At 31.4% G+C, this 18307-nt stretch overlaps 5 protein-coding genes across 10 annotated transcripts; 4 read left to right on the plus strand and 1 right to left on the minus strand.

Annotated features, from left to right (window-relative positions):
• Positions 1-979: 979 nt before the first annotated feature.
• Positions 980-8878, plus strand: LOC117602277 (uncharacterized). Of its 5 annotated transcripts, none has more exons than XM_034320081.2 (6): positions 980-1279; positions 1347-3809; positions 3887-4024; positions 4098-4124; positions 5288-5402; positions 6688-6826. In XM_034320081.2, exons 1-5 carry the CDS (start codon positions 1105-1107, stop codon positions 5326-5328), a joined length of 2844 nt encoding a protein of 947 aa, XP_034175972.2. In that variant the 5' UTR covers positions 980-1104; the 3' UTR covers positions 5329-5402; positions 6688-6826. The 5 variants fall into 5 exon arrangements, with proteins under 5 accessions (XP_034175972.2, XP_034175973.2, XP_034175971.2 ...); XM_034320082.2 differs by lacking the exon at positions 6688-6826 and adding an exon at positions 6507-6645; XM_034320080.2 differs by lacking the exon at positions 6688-6826 and adding an exon at positions 5748-6057.
• Positions 6518-8543, plus strand: LOC117602284 (glutathione synthetase-like). The gene is made up of 3 exons (XM_034320090.2): positions 6518-7149; positions 7236-7642; positions 7714-8543. Exons 1-3 carry the CDS (start codon positions 6518-6520, stop codon positions 8136-8138), a joined length of 1464 nt encoding a protein of 487 aa, XP_034175981.2. The 3' UTR covers positions 8139-8543.
• LOC117601954 (required for meiotic nuclear division protein 1 homolog) lies at positions 8748-9437 on the plus strand. The gene is made up of 3 exons (XM_076691598.1): positions 8748-8878; positions 8958-9315; positions 9429-9437. The coding sequence occupies exons 1-3, from the start codon at positions 8748-8750 to the stop codon at positions 9435-9437; spliced, it is 498 nt and encodes a 165-aa protein (XP_076547713.1).
• Positions 9438-10713: 1276 nt separating this feature from the next.
• LOC117602278 (rabphilin-3A) lies at positions 10714-15817 on the plus strand. 2 transcript variants are annotated; one of them, XM_076691769.1, is made up of 11 exons: positions 10714-10853; positions 12201-12339; positions 12410-12548; positions 12608-13087; positions 13176-13726; positions 13785-13912; positions 14037-14296; positions 14382-14528; positions 14791-15214; positions 15296-15573; positions 15682-15817. In XM_076691769.1, the coding sequence occupies exons 2-10, from the start codon at positions 12260-12262 to the stop codon at positions 15421-15423; spliced, it is 2337 nt and encodes a 778-aa protein (XP_076547884.1). In that variant the 5' UTR covers positions 10714-10853; positions 12201-12259; the 3' UTR covers positions 15424-15573; positions 15682-15817. The 2 variants fall into 2 exon arrangements, with proteins under 2 accessions (XP_076547884.1, XP_034175975.2); XM_034320084.2 differs by having other exon boundaries at positions 10838-10979.
• Positions 15764-18178, minus strand: eIF2Bepsilon (eukaryotic translation initiation factor 2B subunit epsilon). The gene is made up of 2 exons (XM_034320086.2): positions 17054-18178; positions 15764-16987 (listed from the first exon to the last, which is right to left on the minus strand). The coding sequence occupies exons 1-2, from the start codon at positions 17729-17731 to the stop codon at positions 15764-15766; spliced, it is 1902 nt and encodes a 633-aa protein (XP_034175977.1). The 5' UTR covers positions 17732-18178.
• Positions 18179-18307: the final 129 nt, after the last annotated feature.

Genomic DNA, 18307 nt, shown 5'->3' on the forward strand with positions numbered 1-18307 from the left:
CACAAAAGTTTAATTTCTTATGTAATTTGAAATAAAGTTGTTGGTTTTTTTCATATTCGTATTACAATAAAATGTAAAATAATTTTAATTTTGTCGTTTTGTAAGTAGTGCTATCGATTTATCAATTGCTAAAGGATCGATAAACCGAGAAATAACTACACAAGAATAATACTTCAAAGTTTATTTGAATAACGAAAATGCCAACGTATTTAAATTGAAAACAATTATAATATAATACATGGCATCCGGGGTGTCAGGGACCCCGAAGCACCGGCGACGCTTTCTGGACACCGATCCGATTTCATCTTGGGGTGCTAGGAACCCCGAAACACCGATAACGCTTTCTGCATACCGACATTATGGCACCTGGGGTGTCAGGGACCCCTACGCATCGGTGGCGCTCTCTGTATACCGATCTGATACCATCTTGGGGTGTCAAGGACCCCGGCGCTCTCTGTATACCGACCATATGGCATCCGGGGTGCCGGGGACCCCGATGCTTCAGAAGCGCTCTCTGCATACCGACTCTGCATCGTGGGGTGCCGGGGACCCCGACGCATCGGTGGCGCTCTCTGTATACCGACCTAATACCATCTTGGGGTGTCAGGGACCCCGGCGCTCTCTGTATACCGACCATATGGCATCCGGGGTGTCGGGGACCCCGATGCTTCAGAAGCGCTCTCTGCATACCGACTTTGCATCGTGGGGTGTCGGGGACCCCGACGCATCGGTGGTGCTCTCTGTATACCGACCTAATACCATCTTGGGGTGTCAGGAACCCCGGCGTTCTCTGTATACCGACCATATGGCATCCGGGGTGTCGGAGACCCCGATGCTTCAAAAGCGCTCTCTGCATACCGACTCTGCATCGTGGGGTGCCGGGGACCCCGGTGCATGGGTAAAGTTTTCATCGCTTGCATCGCCAATCATATTTTTCTCTTTACTTCTACGATTGGTCACCCTGCTATTCGATACATTGAATCGTGCAGTCAATTTAAATTTTTTCAGTTGTTAAAACACTACCGTTGGAGGAGTTACTAATTGTTCGAGTTAGTATTACGAAATATTTTAAACATAACGTTAGGATTCTGCGTGTTAAATAAGATGTCAACACATCAGGACAAGTATAAAGAGGCGAAATTCGGCTTCTGGAATGCAAAGGAAAGCCGATTTATTCGTGTTGAGAAACACGAAGAATTGCGTAAAAAGCAAAGAGCTAAAGTTTTCAATGAAAACAGAAATATTTCTACTTTTATAACTAATAAACCAGAGAATAAGGGTTTGTAGCATTTAGTGGTATTTACAACATTATTATCGTAAATGACCTAATTATAATTTATTTTTAGGAGTGCAAACAGCTTCTTTGGACCAAGACCGTCGCACTAGGTTAATGAAATGGCAAGCTGAACGCGAGAAACGCAGGCTTGAACAACTGAAGAAAAAACCCCCTTTTGTAGTTGGAAAGGTTCATCATAAGACATATTCTTCAATATGTAATGATCAAACTGTTGCACCAAATATGGCTCGTCAAAAGATAGCTAAACAAACTGCAGCAAAACCAACTGCATCTCCACCAAAACGAATTACAAGAGCAACAGAGAAAAGATTAATGAATAAGGTGCTTGCACAGAAAACACTAAATGGTTTGGGTAAACCTCTACCATCTATAAATAAAGAGCAAAAGAGTGAAAAAAAGCAAAAACAATCTTTTGCTCCTACAAATTATAAATTTAAAACTCCCGCAGGGTTGACAGGTGTATCATTATTTGGTAAAGTAGCTATACAAGATGTATCTGTTAGCAAAAGTAAATTCATGTCTACGTCTATAAAAATGGATAGTAAAAATAGTAGAACAGAATTTATTAAGGAAATAAATAACGGTAAAAAGGACAATACACCAAAAGTTAACAGACTAAAAGATACAGACCATTCAATGGATAGTTCGATTGAAGCTGTATCATTAAAATTATCATTAGATGACACATTTACTTGTTCTAATGAAAATGATGATGCCAACAAGGTAGAAACACAAGATAATGGTACACATAATAATAGTGTTGCAGAAACACTATCTTCAAAGCATGTATCAACACCAAATGATTCTCCAAATGATCCAGTGTTCTTTTCGCCATACGTAGTTTCTAGTCGCGGGAAAAGCAATGCTAGAAAAGAGCAACAGATAAAACGTGGGTTCAGTCTTAATCGTTCAAATAGCGACGATATTCCCACAAAGGATACTGTTATGAAAACTTTAAATATTTCAGTTGAAGAGGAACAACAAACTGCCCAATACTTCAGGTTTCTCTTAAATGTAGAAATTGATAGATTAAATGCATTATGTGAAAAGTGGACAGATATCAAAGAAGATGACACAACTACTGAAGACGGGCAGTATGAAATTAATCAAGCCATTGGGCAAACAAATTTGTTGATGAACAAAAAATTTGAAAGATTTCGTAAATTAGTTGCTGACTGTGAAACAGGAAAAGGAGAATTGTTAGTCACCTGCAAAGATTTGCAAGGCTTCTGGGACATGATGTACATGCAAGTAAAAGATTGCGATGCAAGATTCGAACGTTTAGAGAAACTTCGTTCGAAGAACTGGATTGAAGAACAAACTCCTGTTCCTAAGGCCAAGTCTGTTAAAAAGAAGAATGTCACAAAGAAGAAACCTCCACTTACAAAAGAAAGTTCACTAAGAGCCTTTTTGGCACAGAAGAAAAAGAATATTGCACAGAAAACAGAAAATAACGACCAGTGTTCAAATAATATGCTTGAAAACAGTAAAAATAATTCTGATGTTTCAAATGAAACAAGAAGGTCCTTTACACCTGTTAGTAAGAAGAAAACAAGATTAAGTCTACTGGAAAAGTCACGATTGTCTACAACATCACAAAACGTTAAAAGTCCATTAACTGTAATAAAAGTCAGTCAGATGTGTAAAACACCAGATGTTGAATTGAATAACGCAATATCTTACATCAATTCCAATCAAACACCAGGGAAAGGTATTTTGAAACCAACAAAAAGTATGAGCGAAGTAAAGTCTTCCGTAAAATCAAGTAAAGTTAATTTTGACGATCATGTTGTTTTAAAGAAAACACCAGTTGATGAACAATGTAAACTAAAATCAGATTTAGATGTAATGTTGGAAAGAATAGATAGCTTTGATTTCGATAGTCCGGATGAAGTAGTAATTAATGCAGAAAGAAAACTTAATTTTGGTAGTTCTGAAGAATCTGAAGATGATGATAAACAAAATTCTGAATTAGCAGTTCTCACAGATAAGAAACTAACTAAAATACCATCTGACAAAATACAAACTGCAACTCCGTCAAAATATTCAGAATTAAATACGACCTACACACCGTCACCAGAAAGAAAATTAACTAGGCAAAATCCTATGGATGAAAATGATGAAGATTTAACATTAAATGTTAGATTAACACAACATGAGGACATTGCAGACAATAGAGATTCAAATACATCCAACCAAAAGACACCCAAACGGGTTTCTATGTTTCATAAAGAAGAAACAAATGGACATGATGAAAGTATAAGAGTTTTAAGAAATAGAATCATTACTTCAGTAGGTACACCCAGACCTAGAAGATCTTCCAGGAAAATGTCTGTTGGTGTAGAAGACTCAGAATACAAAGAAAATAAAACTCCTATGAAAGCAAGAAGGAAGAATTATGTTGAAGTTGCTGTTGAAGATGAGAAAACGGATTTACAAAATTCATTGAACAAAATGTCTTTCAATGAAAACGGTGATAGACGAAAATCTCAACGAAGAGTAAAATTTTCTGGTATAGATAATTTTTAATAAATTAATAACATTTGATTTTTTATAAATGTATTTTTTAATATATATTTGTTGTTACAGAAAAAGACTGTGGCGGTTGTGTTTCAAGTAAACCGGTGCTTCCTATGACTCCCCACGTTAAACGTAGAGCAAAGTCTGCTGAAAAGAAAAGAAGCATAATACCCGCAGATGTTACATCATGGGAAATTCCAGAGAAACGTAACATTTATTAATTTATTAATTTATCTTTTTATTCACATTATATTTATACATTCATATAATATCGTTTCAGTTCCAGATCGTGTCAGAAGATCTCGAAGTAAGTTGAGCATTTAACTATATAGTATGTATGTGATAAATGATATATTTTATAAATATAAAAATATGTACAAACTTCTATTTCCTGGAGTATTGATTTTATTAAATATGGGATAAATTTTCTAGTTCTTACTGTTGTTGAAAAATTGACATCTTATTTACCATGCAAAGATTTAATATGATGTTTAAACTGTTTCATTATCCTTACTTATTTAGTAGTGGAATTTAATGAATAAGGAAAATTCGGTAATTCAAAAATTAGAAAAGAAATTTTATTTTTCATCCTTCTTTATAGGCCTATTGGGGACCATCCCTGCATCTTTTTAGCAGTTTATTTTCGGATTTCAAAATATTATGGTTTGGCGTCCCTCTAGGGAAAATGGCGATCTAAGCCAGCGGCGTGAATGTGTCGCAGACACCTGTCCGTAGATCGCCATTTTCCCTAGGAAGACGCCGATTCTATGAATAAGGTTATTTTCTTGCCAGAGAGTGTATACATACAACATTGCAATAAGACCACGAGTATTTATTGTAACACTAATATTATTAATTTCATTATTAAAGAAAGCTATATGTATAATTTTGAATAATTCTAAATTGCATGGAATATCTACTGTTACGTAATAACAATATTAAAAGTACAAAACCTGTTAAATATAATATTTAGTAACATGAATTTCATAACAATACAAAGATGTATCTTTTTAACGTGTAAAAATCACGTTAATGTTAATGTTTGTAAAAAGTTCAGTACTGTAATATCATTTGATAAAGTGCTAATAGAACGTGTTCTAATTACAAAATCGAGTCTAAAGTTTAATTATAAGAATTTATTACATACTGGGACAATAGCATTCAATACTGAAAAACCATTAAATAAGCCAAAAGAAATTAAAAATAAAAGTGACAATGGTTATTCAGCTGTTCAATTGAAAAAGAGACCTAAGAAAAGAAAATCTTTATCTACTGATGTAGGAACTGTAAGTGTAAGTAACTAATAAAGCTTGTATAATCTTAATTATAATAACCAAAATTATCTTTTGATAATAAAGGAATATTTTTCTTCCTTTAGGATATTTCTATAATTCATCTTATATTTAAGTTATAATGGATAAAAATATAATTTAAATAAAAGATTACATCTTTTTATTTGTTTATTTACAGACTGGGATTGTGAAGGCATTGTCTACTTCGGAGGAATATAACTTAGAATCTTTAGTGCAAGGTCTAAATCAACAACAGCTATATGAACCTAATATTATAACCACATCAACTAGCTGTAAGTACATGACAATTATTTTATACTATACAAATTTTCAACTAGTAATTTTAAATAATATAAGCTGTGCACTGAATAATTAGGAAGCATTTCAATATTTTTTTAATGTGAAATTTTTACTGTTAACCAATAATTGCTTTTTACTTAAAACAATTAAGTGTAAATAATTATCATTTTCATTAAAAGATTTTTCATTATACATTTTTACTTCCAAATGTATTTTGATTTTTTGTTAGACTTGAAATAATTGTGTATATATATATATATATATATTATACACACGCACACACACACATTACATATTTGAAATCAAAATTCGATACATTTGTATGTATTCAACTTCAGAGTAATCGTTTCGCAGCTACATTCAAGCAAGTAACAGGGGATTTTTATTCAAAATTTGCACATGGAATTAAATTTATTGAACGACGTCAATTTTGTGATAATTAGAGACAATTTTGTAACATTAAATTCATTTGAATGGTGGTATAACTTAAGTGTTAATTTAATTCTATATATTTACTTACGATTGTTTATCATTTCATTGAACATCGAAGAAACAGAAAAAAAACCAGATTGTTTTATTGTTTTATTAAAAATTATTTGATATACATATACATACAGAATAAAACGATATTTCTGGAATTTCGTGTTCTTAAGAAATTTTACGTAAGATATTATAAATATAATGTTAATTACTAGTATTAATTAACAAGCAAAACTTGAATTATAAATTTACATATATAAATTACACATAAATTTGTATTGTTTTAAAACAGAAATATATAACAAAATTTTTAAATGTTTTTCAATAAGGTAAAATAAAATTAATTTTATTATTAAATTGAAAACTCAAATTTTATTTACAATAATTTGTATTTTTCTCTATTTGTTGATAAATTATTTTTAAGAAATGAATCATTAATTCACATAGAAGAATTATTGTGCATTATTAATTTCAAATATTACAAAAATTTTCAATACTGTAGCAAATTTTATATCTAGAAGTGTATACATACTTATGAATAAAATAGCAATTCTAAAATACTGAAATTTATTTAAAATTAATCAGAAGAGATTTCATACAAAGTTCTACAATAACAGAGAAAAGAATTATGGAGTTAAGTATTGATTTACCTTCTTCTAAAAAAGAACTAGAAGAATTAATAGAGAAAGCAAAGGATTGGGCACTCATGCATGGAATGTGTATGAGATCAAAACAAAACTTTAATAAAAATATTTTACAATTTGCACCATTCATTTTGGTGCCATCTCCATTTCCTAGAAAAGAATTTGAAAATGCCTGTAAGATGCAAACCATGTTAAACATACTTATACATCGAGTTGCTCAGGACTACAACTTCCTAAGAGAAACATTAGAAGAAACAATAAAGGTTGATAGTTTTACTAAAGAATTATTTGAAATTTGCCGAACTATTCACGATGAAGGAGGATCAGCACAAAAAATATGTTTTGGTATACTACGCTCAGACTTAATGTTGGACACAAGTTGTGCAAAAGAGAACATAAGTGAGAAATATATTCCATACTGCTGTTGGAAACAAGTTGAAATAAATACAATTGCATCTGGATTTGGCTGGTTAGGTCCTGCGTCAACAAAATTACACAAATTTGTGCTAGAAGAACTTGGTTATTATGACAAATTAAAAGATCTTCCTGAGAATAATGCATTACAAATTATATGCTCAAGTATAGTTGAAGCATGGAAGATGTATGGAAATAAACAGTATGTTTGTAATCAATTCTTTATCAAATTTAAGAATATTGTGCGAATAGCAATTAGTTTAAAAATGTAATCACAATTGTTTACAGAGCAGTAATTTTATTTGTTATTGAAGATGTCACATATAATATATGCGATCAACGTTTTCACGAATTTGAAATTAGAAAACAAAATCCGAATGTTAGAGTTATTAGGAGAAATTTAACAGAATTAGCAGCATCTGCTAAATTGGGTCCTGAAAAGGAATTAATAGTAGAGAATTATGTTGTGTCAGTAGTATATTATAGATGTGGTTATGAACCTGGACAATATCCAACACAAAAAGAATGGAGTGTAAGATTACTAATAGAGAGATCTTTAGCAATTAAATGTCCCACCATTCAATATCATTTGGCTGGAACCAAGAAGGTTCAACAGGCTCTTGCGAAACCAGGTGTTATTAGCAAGTTTCTAAAGAATGAAAAGATATGTGCTGAAATTAAAGAAATATTCACTGGTAAGTGAATTATTTTGATAATACACAAAATATTGCAATGAAAAAGTATTATATTATAATGTTTTGTATAGAGCTTTATGCATTAGACTTTAATGAACATGGAGATGCTGCTATAGAATTGGCAATTGCAAACCCAGACCACTATGTACTAAAACCTCAGAGGGAAGGAGGTTGCAATAACAAGTATGGATTAGATATAAAGCATTTCTTAGAGTCTGTGAAAGATAAACAAGAGAGAGTAGCTTGGATTCTTATGAATAAAATTCATCCTCCGATTCATAAAAGCTACATGATAAGACCAGAAATCGATATGAGTACGGAATTACAAGAATTAGTTTCAGAGTTAGGGATATTTGGAGTTATTATTGCTGATGAAAACAATGTGTACATGAATAAACAAAGTGGTCACATGTTAAGAACAAAGGTAGCTACTGCTAACGAGGGTGGTGTAGCAACAGGATTAGGTGCATGTGACAGTCTACTTTTAATTGATTAAAAGATACATTGAAATGGTATTTTATACTGAATGAAATTCTATTAGAAGTTAAATTTTACATTAGTTTATAATAAATAAATTCTATTATAAACTAAGTGTACAGTCAGTTCTAGCTTATTAAACTTGTACTTCTTTTGGGATGTGGTTTTAATTTTATATTGTTAAGTCTTACATACAGTAAATACATTGAGTTATAGCAGAAGAAGAAAACATCTAAGAGGAAATATGTGCATAGTATATAGGCGGTAATAGGATAGATAAAATTAAGATACTTATTAATTATGAAATGCCAAATGTAATTGAATATAAATTACAACCAATATTATGTATGGAAATGTTTTTAAAAGCTTTTTTATTTCCAGTTTATCAGTATCATAAGTATTGTGATTTTTATAAAACTTGTTTAAATGCATTTATGTATATAATAATTTGTAAATGATATGTAACATTTGGTACAGTATTAAAAATTTTTAAAAACATGCATTTAAATTATTATGCTTAATGTAGATTATCTTTGCAGCTTTACCAGATGTTATACATGCAGTGGCAAAATATAAAGTAGAACAGGAACCAAGAGAAATCTTTTTTTTCCGAGAAGGTACTGTAGTGATGTGGAATATTTCTGATCTTGAAAGCGAAAATGTATTACAATTTTTAAAAGATTATGAAGAAAATCGTTACATGGAAAGTATTGTACAATCTGAGAGCGAACAAATGTGTTATAGTTATGATGATAAGGGGTAATAGTTCAACAAATTCAAATATTTTTATAATTATTTCATAGTGTGTATATGTATTTACTTTTCAAATATTTTACAGAAAACAAAGTCACATAAGAAATGGTGACATAGTTCTAGCTTCAAACGCAACAAATTTAGATAAATTTACATTCTCAAATGCAATGGCTCAATCAGTAAAATTAGGTATATGGGAAGCATCTTTAGATAATTATGTACGTTCTATAGAATTCGTTACTGAAGACTTAAAAGCTGGTAGAAAGTTAACATTAACTCAGCAGGAAGTATTAAAAAAACAAGGAGAATTATTTGCTTTGCGACATTTGATTAATTTAAGTTCAGATTTGTTAGACACGCCTGATTTCTATTGGGAAAGAGATGATCTAGAACGTCTTTACCAAGAGATTTGTTCATATTTTAATATTGCAAAACGTACAAGAGTAAGTTATAGAAAATTTTAATAATTGATTTTATAATATAATGTTAAAGTTGTTTGATATAGAACTGCATTTCATTTTATAGGTTATAAATGAGAAATTAAATCATTGTGTAGAACTTGTGAGTATTTTATCGGCACACTTAAGTGATCGCCATCATATTCGGTTAGAATGGATGATTATTATTCTTATTATGGTTGAAGTTGTTTTTGAAACATTACATTACATGGATCGATATTTTTCATAGTATACATGGAATATATAGTTTTCATAATGTATATATAAAGTAATATACATAGAATAATGATTAATTAAAGGTATGTTGCAAATAAACTTTGTACCATTGTAATTAAACTCTATAAATCTTTTTATATTTGTTACTTTTAATACATTGAGTAATATTTTTGTATACGATGTTTTAGTAAAAATGTAAGTTTTAATTATTTCTGATTTTTCATATTAATGTAAAATTCAAATAAGATAGGCGGCTGCGAAATGCAATACGTCAATAGTTGCAATGTAGTACAAGGACACTCGCTTATCGCTAGACGTTATTTCCGCTTATTGACATTTAATTAATATAAGCTTCAAGAACTTATATATGTTGTTTGTTAATGCGAAGATTGGTTAATGAAACAAAATATTTAAAAAATTATTTCCTAATACCCAATGTATATTGTTACATTTGTCACGTTACAAAAATATACAATACATGTTACCATAATAGTAGCGAGTTGTTTGATTTTTAATTTAACATGTTAATTTCATTGCATTTAATTGAACACCTGTTTAAAATTGTTTTATAAAACTACAGGTGCGATGATACAAATTTATGCGCGCGCGCGCGTAACGAGGAGCTATGGATAAAGGAGAACAGGAAAACGAATGTAATCAATATATAACAGAATAAAAATCATTTTATATGTAGTATAAAATGATATTTTATTATACTTTATTGCAGTGATTCAAAGTATCACAAGTTTCTTTCATGTAACTTTTATACTACTTATAATAACCACAGTATTTGAAATAATTAATTTTATAATTATTTACATCTTCTATGTGATAGTTTTGAGCTTATCTGAAGGTGCATTAAAAGCAGTTTATTTAAATGTTTTTATCAGTAAATTTAGGCACATCCCTGTGAATCGTACGCATGACTCGCACCCTTCTACGCCTATAACGGAAGTGAAACGAAGACCAGAGACAGTGGCGGATCTAGAGGAGGAGTGATGGAGGCGGTAATCCCTTAATAGATATTATTTTTAAGAAAGGAGTATTAGGAATGACTGGATTTGGTTACTTGGATTACAATCGGCTAAAAATATTAATAAATAAACCAAAAAAAAGTTTGAAATTGAGAGAAAAAAGGATTGAAAAACATTTCGCTTCCACCCTCAAGAAGGACTTCTGGATCCGCCCCTGACCAGCGATAATAGCACCCACTTGTCGGCTAGCTGATACCGTGGCAAGTGCAACTCTGCGCCCATCCGTTTGTCCAAACGATTAATGTCCTTCTATAGGAATGTTTTAAAATTAAGGTTAGTATACAAATAGTGGACATCTTAATTCTTCAACAACCGGTGAATTACCTCTAGTTTGATATAGTTCGGAGTGATTGTTCATTTTTTAAATTAAATGCTGCACCGAAGGTGTCTACTTACCTCGTAAGTAAACTTTAAACAATTTCAAATTTTTAGCACATTACAAGCCTAATTGTTGCATTTAAAATATGTTTAAGTTAGAGACAATATATTTAATTTGCTTTTATGCAGTTTTCATTCTTTTTTTAGGTTTCAGCAATAACATTAATAATTCTAGAATTGACGTTTCTCTTCATTAAATATTAGACAGACTGAATTTTAATTTTTAACACGGTATTATAGAAAGTTTTATTTCACGAAGAGTTTAACAGTATTTTAATCGAAATACATATTTTATCAGACAGGATACACAATGCCACGCGTCAGAAATTTCACTGTTCCATTTCTTATATTTCTTTTGTTTTTCCTATTATTCGACGAATGAAAGCGTCGTTTCGTGCAATTTTATACAAAGTATTTTTCTTTTTACTGTAGTTCGAATTAAATAAACAATTGATTAAATTCACATATGTTTTATCATCGATACTTTTTCAGATGACACTTTGGTAGTAATAAATTGAATTTTCTTGAAATAAAAAGTATATATCATGTAAGGGTGTTATTGTATGTTTGCAATAAAAAATCTGCGTTTCTTTGTAACGTAAATGTATTGTAAAAGTTTAATACAAAGAGCAAGAATTGTTGCAAGTGTGAACCATTGAATTATCGATTTAGGTTCAAATATAGTTTCCCTTTAGCTGCTTCAATGTAACGTAGGGACGGTGAAACTACATACATACATATAACGAATACTTGTTGCGCGTCTACTTTTAGATGTTCTCTGTTCTTTTAAAGTTTACCTTCTCCTTCAAAGTTAATATTCTTCGATATTTGATTTATAATCAAAACGCAACTTTATCCCTATTTTAGACGTTACATATGTTTAGTTACGAAGTTATATACATAAATTTTTTATTATTGTAAACTTTCGCTATCTAACATTTATTCGATACATTGAATGAAAAATTCGCTGATAATTAATTTTTTATATAATATTATTCCTACTGTTTCAATAAAAAAGATAATATTTAATAATTAGAGGAAAATTATTAATAATTAGAGATACTTAATAAGTAAGTTTATTTAAAATTGCCTATGTATGTATTCGAATTTTTCAAATAGCACAGAATTGAAAAAGAGGAGACATTCTTATGAATAGAAATATGCATAACATTCCATCTAAAATAAAATTCTTATTTTGTAATACTAACAGTATTAACATTTGTATATTTTTATTTTTTACAGATACATGATGTTTATAATACATTTAGATTAACTGAAGAATTTCATTGAATCAATCAACAATGGATGTTACAATGAAAAATGCAAGTAGAGTAAGCAGCTGGGTCTGTCCAAATGATAGACATTTAGCACTAAGAGCAAAGTAAGTATAAATATATTATAAATTTCATATATGTACAGACTTTGTATAATTAATGAAACATTAATTGTAGGTTGAGGACAGGCTGGTCTGTAAAAACTGGTTCTTTAGATTCAAACTGGGGTCATTGTTCTAATTTTTATTCAAGTGGTACAAATCGATGCGCGCAGTCTTTTGTACTTACCGAAGAAGAGCAACAGACAATCATACAGGTATACGTTTGCCTTTTTTTGCACAATGACTATAACTATAATGTAATCTGTTTTGTTAGGTCATCCAACGAGCTGAAGCTTTGGATTTGTCAGAACAGGAAAGGATTGGTAGATTGGTAGAAAGATTGGAAAACATGAAACGTAATGTATGTATGGTCACAACGACAAGATTGAATGAAAGAAAGAACTGCAGTAGCAGATGCTCTAGAAGCGCGCATTGCACATGCTCTTGTGCTCTTTGTGGTGAGAAATTTGGTACTGTATTAGGCGCGACACCGAGTCTCTGCAAAGATTGTCGTAAATACATATGCCAGAAGTGTGGCATTGAAACGAACGATCTTAATTCAATGTTTTCAAACATTCCAACAATGAGAGAGAAAGCACAAGAAACAACAACTATGCAACGAATCATTAAACGATCTAGCAGCAGTCAGAAACAGTATCTTTGTCGAATATGCGCTGAGACCAGAGAAATGTGGAAAAAGAGTGGTGCTTGGTTTTTTAAAGGAATGCCAAAGTATATCTTACCAGAGAAAAAGGTATTCGTACTTTGATGCATTTAAAAACTTCAATCAATCAATGTGTTAATTTAAATATATATATATATATTTTTTTTTTTTTTTTCAGGAACGAGGATGGTCGAGATCCGTTCACAAAACATCTACTTGGATAAGTGGAGGTAATAAATCTCTTGAATCATCTGAACTTCAAGATTCTTCTTCCGACGAAGAAGCAACGAGACGTTTAGCATTAGCCAGAAGACAATCCAGTTCATTCTCCAGCTTACAAAAGAATCAAGACAGTATTACTAACAAAACTCATTCATCATTTTCAAATTCTGCTCAATCAACCAGCAGCATATGTAAAACACCATCAGGGCAACCATCGAACGGTCTTCCACCATTGAATAACCGTGACGAATGTTCAGATCAATTAGATAAATCAACTCTATCGATTACCTCTCAGTGCAGTCGCCTTTCACCGACTAGTCCTCGTTCACGAACAAATAGTAAAACCGCTAACGATTATCAAATCGAGCAACGTGTATCGTTCGAAGATGAGATCATGGATGAAAAGAACAAAAAATTTCACGATATTAACGATTCGAATGATGACGTTCATAAAGCGGAATTCAATTCACGTAATCAATCTAAAATCTCTCAGGTACAATCACTCAGGTACGTAAGAATAATAAATACAAGGATAGAAATTTGGCTGATAATCAATTGCTTGTAGATCGAATTCTTCGACGACGATGGAACAGTTCCAAGTTCACGAGAAATGCACAAATCAGGAAGGAAGTCGATCGTGTTCAGAACAGGAGAATCTGTTCAACATTCCACGACTACAAAGGTGGGAATGCGGTAGGTTTATAGTATTAAACATAATTCATAGAATTTGAGAATTTTAGTATATTAAAAATTTGAAAACAGCGAAGGCGCCAATGCATAGAATTGGTTTAGAAATAATCCATTATACATATTTTAGAAACGGAACAAAGTTATGGAACTCTAGAAGTCTCCTTGCGATACGACCCAGCGGTTCAGTGCCTCCAATGCAAAGTGGAACGAGCACGAGGTTTACGACCAATGGATATTCACGGTCTTGCCGATCCATTCTGCAAACTCAACATACTACCAGTAGCAACAATCACGACTACGAAACGACTTCGAACAAAAACAGTTCACAAAACCCGGGATCCGGAGTTCAACGAGATACTAAACTTCTATGGGACAACAGAAACCGATGTATGAAAAGTGCAAGTAAATGTAATCATACTAAAATATTTCTATAATTAAAAACACAAGACGATTAATGATCGTTATGTGATAGGTATGGAACGGGAAAGCATTGCACATCATGATACTCCAAGACGATCAAGCAGGACAAGACTTTCTAGGAGAAGCGAAGTTTCCTCTGCACGAGTTACAACCACGTCAAACGAAACATTATAATGTTTCGCTACAAGATCATTATCCAGTATGTATAATTATAACTATGGTTTAATTACGAGTTATCTAACAATTATGTCTTGCCACATTATTACCTCAAATTATCCACTATTTTCTTTTTGCATAATCAAGTGTTTCAATTATTTTCTTTTATAATGTTTCTATTTTTTCTTTCTTTTTTCTTTAATAACGCCACAAATACAACCTTTTGCGTTCTCAATTTTTCGCGACGGTCGACTTTACTTACATTATTGCAGACACTAAGATATAAGAGCTCGACGTTGGCATAGGTGGACAATGAAGAGGCAGCTTGGGGCGTGTTTCCTACTGGACGTGGACAAATTCATCTGAGTCTAGGCTACTGTACAAGACGTGGAGCATTGATGGTTACAATTCACCGAGCTACCAATCTTCTTCCTATGGACAGCAACGGATCATCTGATCCATTTGTCAAGTTGTGCCTTATAGAAAATGTGACGAACAATCATCGACAGCATATTTTCGACTATTCGTTTGCACGTATTACTATTAGGAAGCTAGTGTCGAGAAAAGTTACAAATTCTAATTCACAAAATACCAGAGTCAAATGGAAAACTTTAAATCCAGAATGGAACGAAGAGTTTGCTTTTGCTGCTCGATTAACAGACCTCATGAAAATTACGTTATGTCTTACTGTATGGGATAAGGACTTCGGTAAAAGTAACGATTATCTAGGTAATTTTCATTTCCAAGAATAAGTTTATTACGAACGGAAAGTAAAATAAATATTATAGTATATCTATTGTGTATGTTTAGGCGGACTTGAGTTAAGTTGTAACAGTAAAGGAGCCCGATTACGACATTGGATAGACGCAATCAAATTTCCAGATCATCGTCATCAAGCTTGGCACAACTTAACTGATACTATTTTGCCTACAGAATGAAAGATAATATTTCTATTTTTCTTAACATACTACTCGAGACATTTTAATAAGACCTGTAATCAATGTGAATTATATAATCTACAAAATATAATTTATTTACACATGATCTACACAATATTGCTCAAAGTGTATTACTTAAAAACAAAAAAGGTATAACATAGTGTAATAATAAAAATGTTATATTATACATGACAAAATATTGTTTTCTAATGATAAATACGAATTCTATTGAATCATTTTATATTTATTTGTTTTCAGATAAGTGGAAAGTTTTACAACAAAATAGGAATTAGAGGAAAAGAAGATTTATTTGAAAGATTTTAATACATAGTTTATTATTTTAGCTATCACTAGAGTCCTCTTCAGCTTCTTCCAACCATTGAATAAATGGTTTGATCGCGGTTCGTATTTTATTTCTTTGAAATGTGTCTGCATCATTATCATTAAATTCATACCATTCCAAAATTTTGTCTTCTGATAATACATCTTTATCGTAAAACAGATGCAGTAAGTGTTGTAAATATGGTAGTAATTCCTGAGTAGTGCCAGCAACTTCTTCTATCGCGCGTAAACAATCATCTTGAGCATCTTCTGTTTTAACATAATTTAAAACAATCGGATGGAAGTAATTTAACATAATTTTCAAGTTCCTTTGATAATTATGATTATTTACAGTTTCTTTCGTTTCTGAAAGATAATGGAAAGGTAAACTTAATATAGCTTTAATAACATTGTACGTCACTTCGTTCATGGTAATATTGTACGCGTATCTTGATGAGTTTATTTCCAAAATTAAGTTTTCACAATTTAATTTATCCTGAAAGCCTCGTAGTAAACTGTCTATGACTTCGGATAAAAACATATTTGTATCGTCTGGAATTGGTGAATTGCATTCGGAATCTTCGTCGCTACTGGTATCCGAAGAATAATTATCATATTCCATGGTATCATAGTCTTCAAAGAAATGAAATTCATTATCCATATCAATCTCTGATATTTTTTTCGTGCAAATTTTATTGTCTTTTGATTCTATAAGGGAATCAGTATATTCTGCTTGAACATTGATTTTTGTTCCAGGATGTAATATACATCCATTTATTTGACTATCTTGTTTAATAAAACAATTTGGAAATATTACACTATTTGTGATAATAGAATTATCTTCAATCTTAGTATTTGATAAAATGTAGGAATTTTTAATTGTTACGTTACAACCCACTGAACAATTATGGCCAATAACAGATCTTGTAACAAAAGTACCATTTCCAAGCATACTATTTTGGCACAGTATACTGTCTTTCTCTAATGTACAACCTTTAGCGAGGGTACTAAGTTTATGTCTATAAGTACTTCTTGGCATATAAATAAAATTGTTTAAGTATGGGATGGCATTTGGTGTAAGTGGAAAACTATGCCTATTCAAAATATCATGATTAAGAACATGGTATGCATTCCATGATACAATCGGCAGACCATAATCTTCAGGATTTAATTGCTGCCAATAAATTCTGGAATTTAAGATCTCTTCATTCATTAGAACTCCTCGAATAAAATCTTCCATTGTCTGTTAGTAACATAAAAATTGATTGTATTTATCTGTTTAATAGAAGATTAAAATTAAAATACTTACTTGAAAGTCAAAATTGTCTGAGAATAATGGAAGTACAGAAGGGGAACATAAATAGACATGAGTATCCATAAAGCAAGTGTTAATTTCAACTTCACTGTGATCTAGAAACCAATTTAATTCTAATTTCACTTTCTTGTTATTGTCCCTTAATTTGCTATAATGCAAAATTTTTTTACTGGTTTTATCAGAAACTACTAAACTAGTTTCTCTTTTTAAAAGGGAATCATTCATAGAACCCATGTTTCTTAACAGCATAGTCATAGTAGTAGCTTTATCTTTTTCAAGCTTTGCGCAATGATTGCTCAAAGCATTTGTTAGATTAGCATTAGTAAATGCATCTCCTCTTATTAGTATGAAATTACCACGAATTGATCCTTTTGCATCAATGTCTCTGAGAGCATCACCGATGGAAGTACAACCTTCTGACACGATTAACGAAATTGTTATCCTTAACCATTTTTTCTCTTTGACATACGCTCTTATTAAATCTACATGACTGCTACAATATAGAAACAACTCTTGAACTTTAGACTTAATTAGGGTTTCAATTAAATAGTCTAAAAGAGGTACATTTATCACTGGCATTAAAATACTTGGGAATACATTTTGCATTGGTGTTAAACTTGTTACAAAATCATCTGTAAGCACAACGGCTTGTATAATGTCCTTTTTACTCATTTTTATATCTGTTCTGTTTGCTTATAATTTTTAAAGTACTTAATTATTTATCATAGGTTGTATTATTCTTGATAATCTTATTTTCATTATAATTCAGTATACTAGAATGTATTTATTTCGGAAACACCAATGTTTTATATATGTTCTTGTAAGCTATAAAACCTTTTTTGCGCTACAGAATGGAAAAATATCTCCGCCTCAATTCATGACTACAGATCCCTCAAGACTAGACATGCCTTCGTTACCGAGGGTGCACGATACCCCAAGGTGAGGTTAGATTGAGCAAAGGCATGTTCAGTGTTGTTCGATTTGTAGTCATTGTTAGGATAAGACTCCATGGAGTTCTGTTTTAGCACACAACAAAATCCATGAAGTTCCATAGAAAATTTAGACAAGGTATCAGCAGAATTACGAAATAGAAAAAGTTATTAAATTAATAGTTCTCTTTATTCATTACTTGATCGCATAAAGCTAACAATTAGAACAAGATAGATATTGCAAGGAAGCTAAAAAAATACATTTTTCTGCTTATATTCATTACTTAAAAGTTTATTTTAGTATTACGGCTTCGTAGTA

Source organism: Osmia lignaria, chromosome 13, assembly GCF_051020975.1.
Source record: "Osmia lignaria lignaria isolate PbOS001 chromosome 13, iyOsmLign1, whole genome shotgun sequence".
In the NCBI taxonomy this organism is placed as follows: Eukaryota; Metazoa; Arthropoda; class Insecta; order Hymenoptera; family Megachilidae; genus Osmia; species Osmia lignaria.

Excerpts from the sequence above, each read along its gene's own strand:
- LOC117602277 (XM_034320081.2), top strand. The coding sequence starts at position 1,105 with ATGTCAACACATCAGGACAAGTATAAAGAGGCGAAATTCGGCTTCTGG. Across the intron at positions 3,810-3,886 it reads ACGAAGAGTAAAATTTTCTG|AAAAAGACTGTGGCGGTTGT; the intron begins GTATAGATAATT and ends TTGTTGTTACAG. Across the intron at positions 4,125-5,287 it reads TCGTGTCAGAAGATCTCGAA|ACTGGGATTGTGAAGGCATT; the intron begins GTAAGTTGAGCA and ends GTTTATTTACAG.
- LOC117602284 (XM_034320090.2), top strand. The coding sequence starts at position 6,518 with ATGGAGTTAAGTATTGATTTACCTTCTTCTAAAAAAGAACTAGAAGAA. Across the intron at positions 7,150-7,235 it reads AAGATGTATGGAAATAAACA|AGCAGTAATTTTATTTGTTA; the intron begins GTATGTTTGTAA and ends AATTGTTTACAG. Across the intron at positions 7,643-7,713 it reads AATTAAAGAAATATTCACTG|AGCTTTATGCATTAGACTTT; the intron begins GTAAGTGAATTA and ends TGTTTTGTATAG.
- LOC117601954 (XM_076691598.1), top strand. The coding sequence starts at position 8,748 with ATGTGGAATATTTCTGATCTTGAAAGCGAAAATGTATTACAATTTTTA. Across the intron at positions 8,879-8,957 it reads TATAGTTATGATGATAAGGG|AAAACAAAGTCACATAAGAA; the intron begins GTAATAGTTCAA and ends AATATTTTACAG.
- LOC117602278 (XM_076691769.1), top strand. The coding sequence starts at position 12,260 with ATGGATGTTACAATGAAAAATGCAAGTAGAGTAAGCAGCTGGGTCTGT. Across the intron at positions 12,549-12,607 it reads AGCAACAGACAATCATACAG|GTCATCCAACGAGCTGAAGC; the intron begins GTATACGTTTGC and ends CTGTTTTGTTAG. Across the intron at positions 14,529-14,790 it reads CGCTACAAGATCATTATCCA|GTGGACAATGAAGAGGCAGC; the intron begins GTATGTATAATT and ends ACGTTGGCATAG.
- eIF2Bepsilon (XM_034320086.2), bottom strand. The coding sequence starts at position 17,731 with ATGAGTAAAAAGGACATTATACAAGCCGTTGTGCTTACAGATGATTTT. Across the intron at positions 16,988-17,053 it reads CAGACAATTTTGACTTTCAA|ACAATGGAAGATTTTATTCG; the intron begins GTAAGTATTTTA and ends TGTTACTAACAG.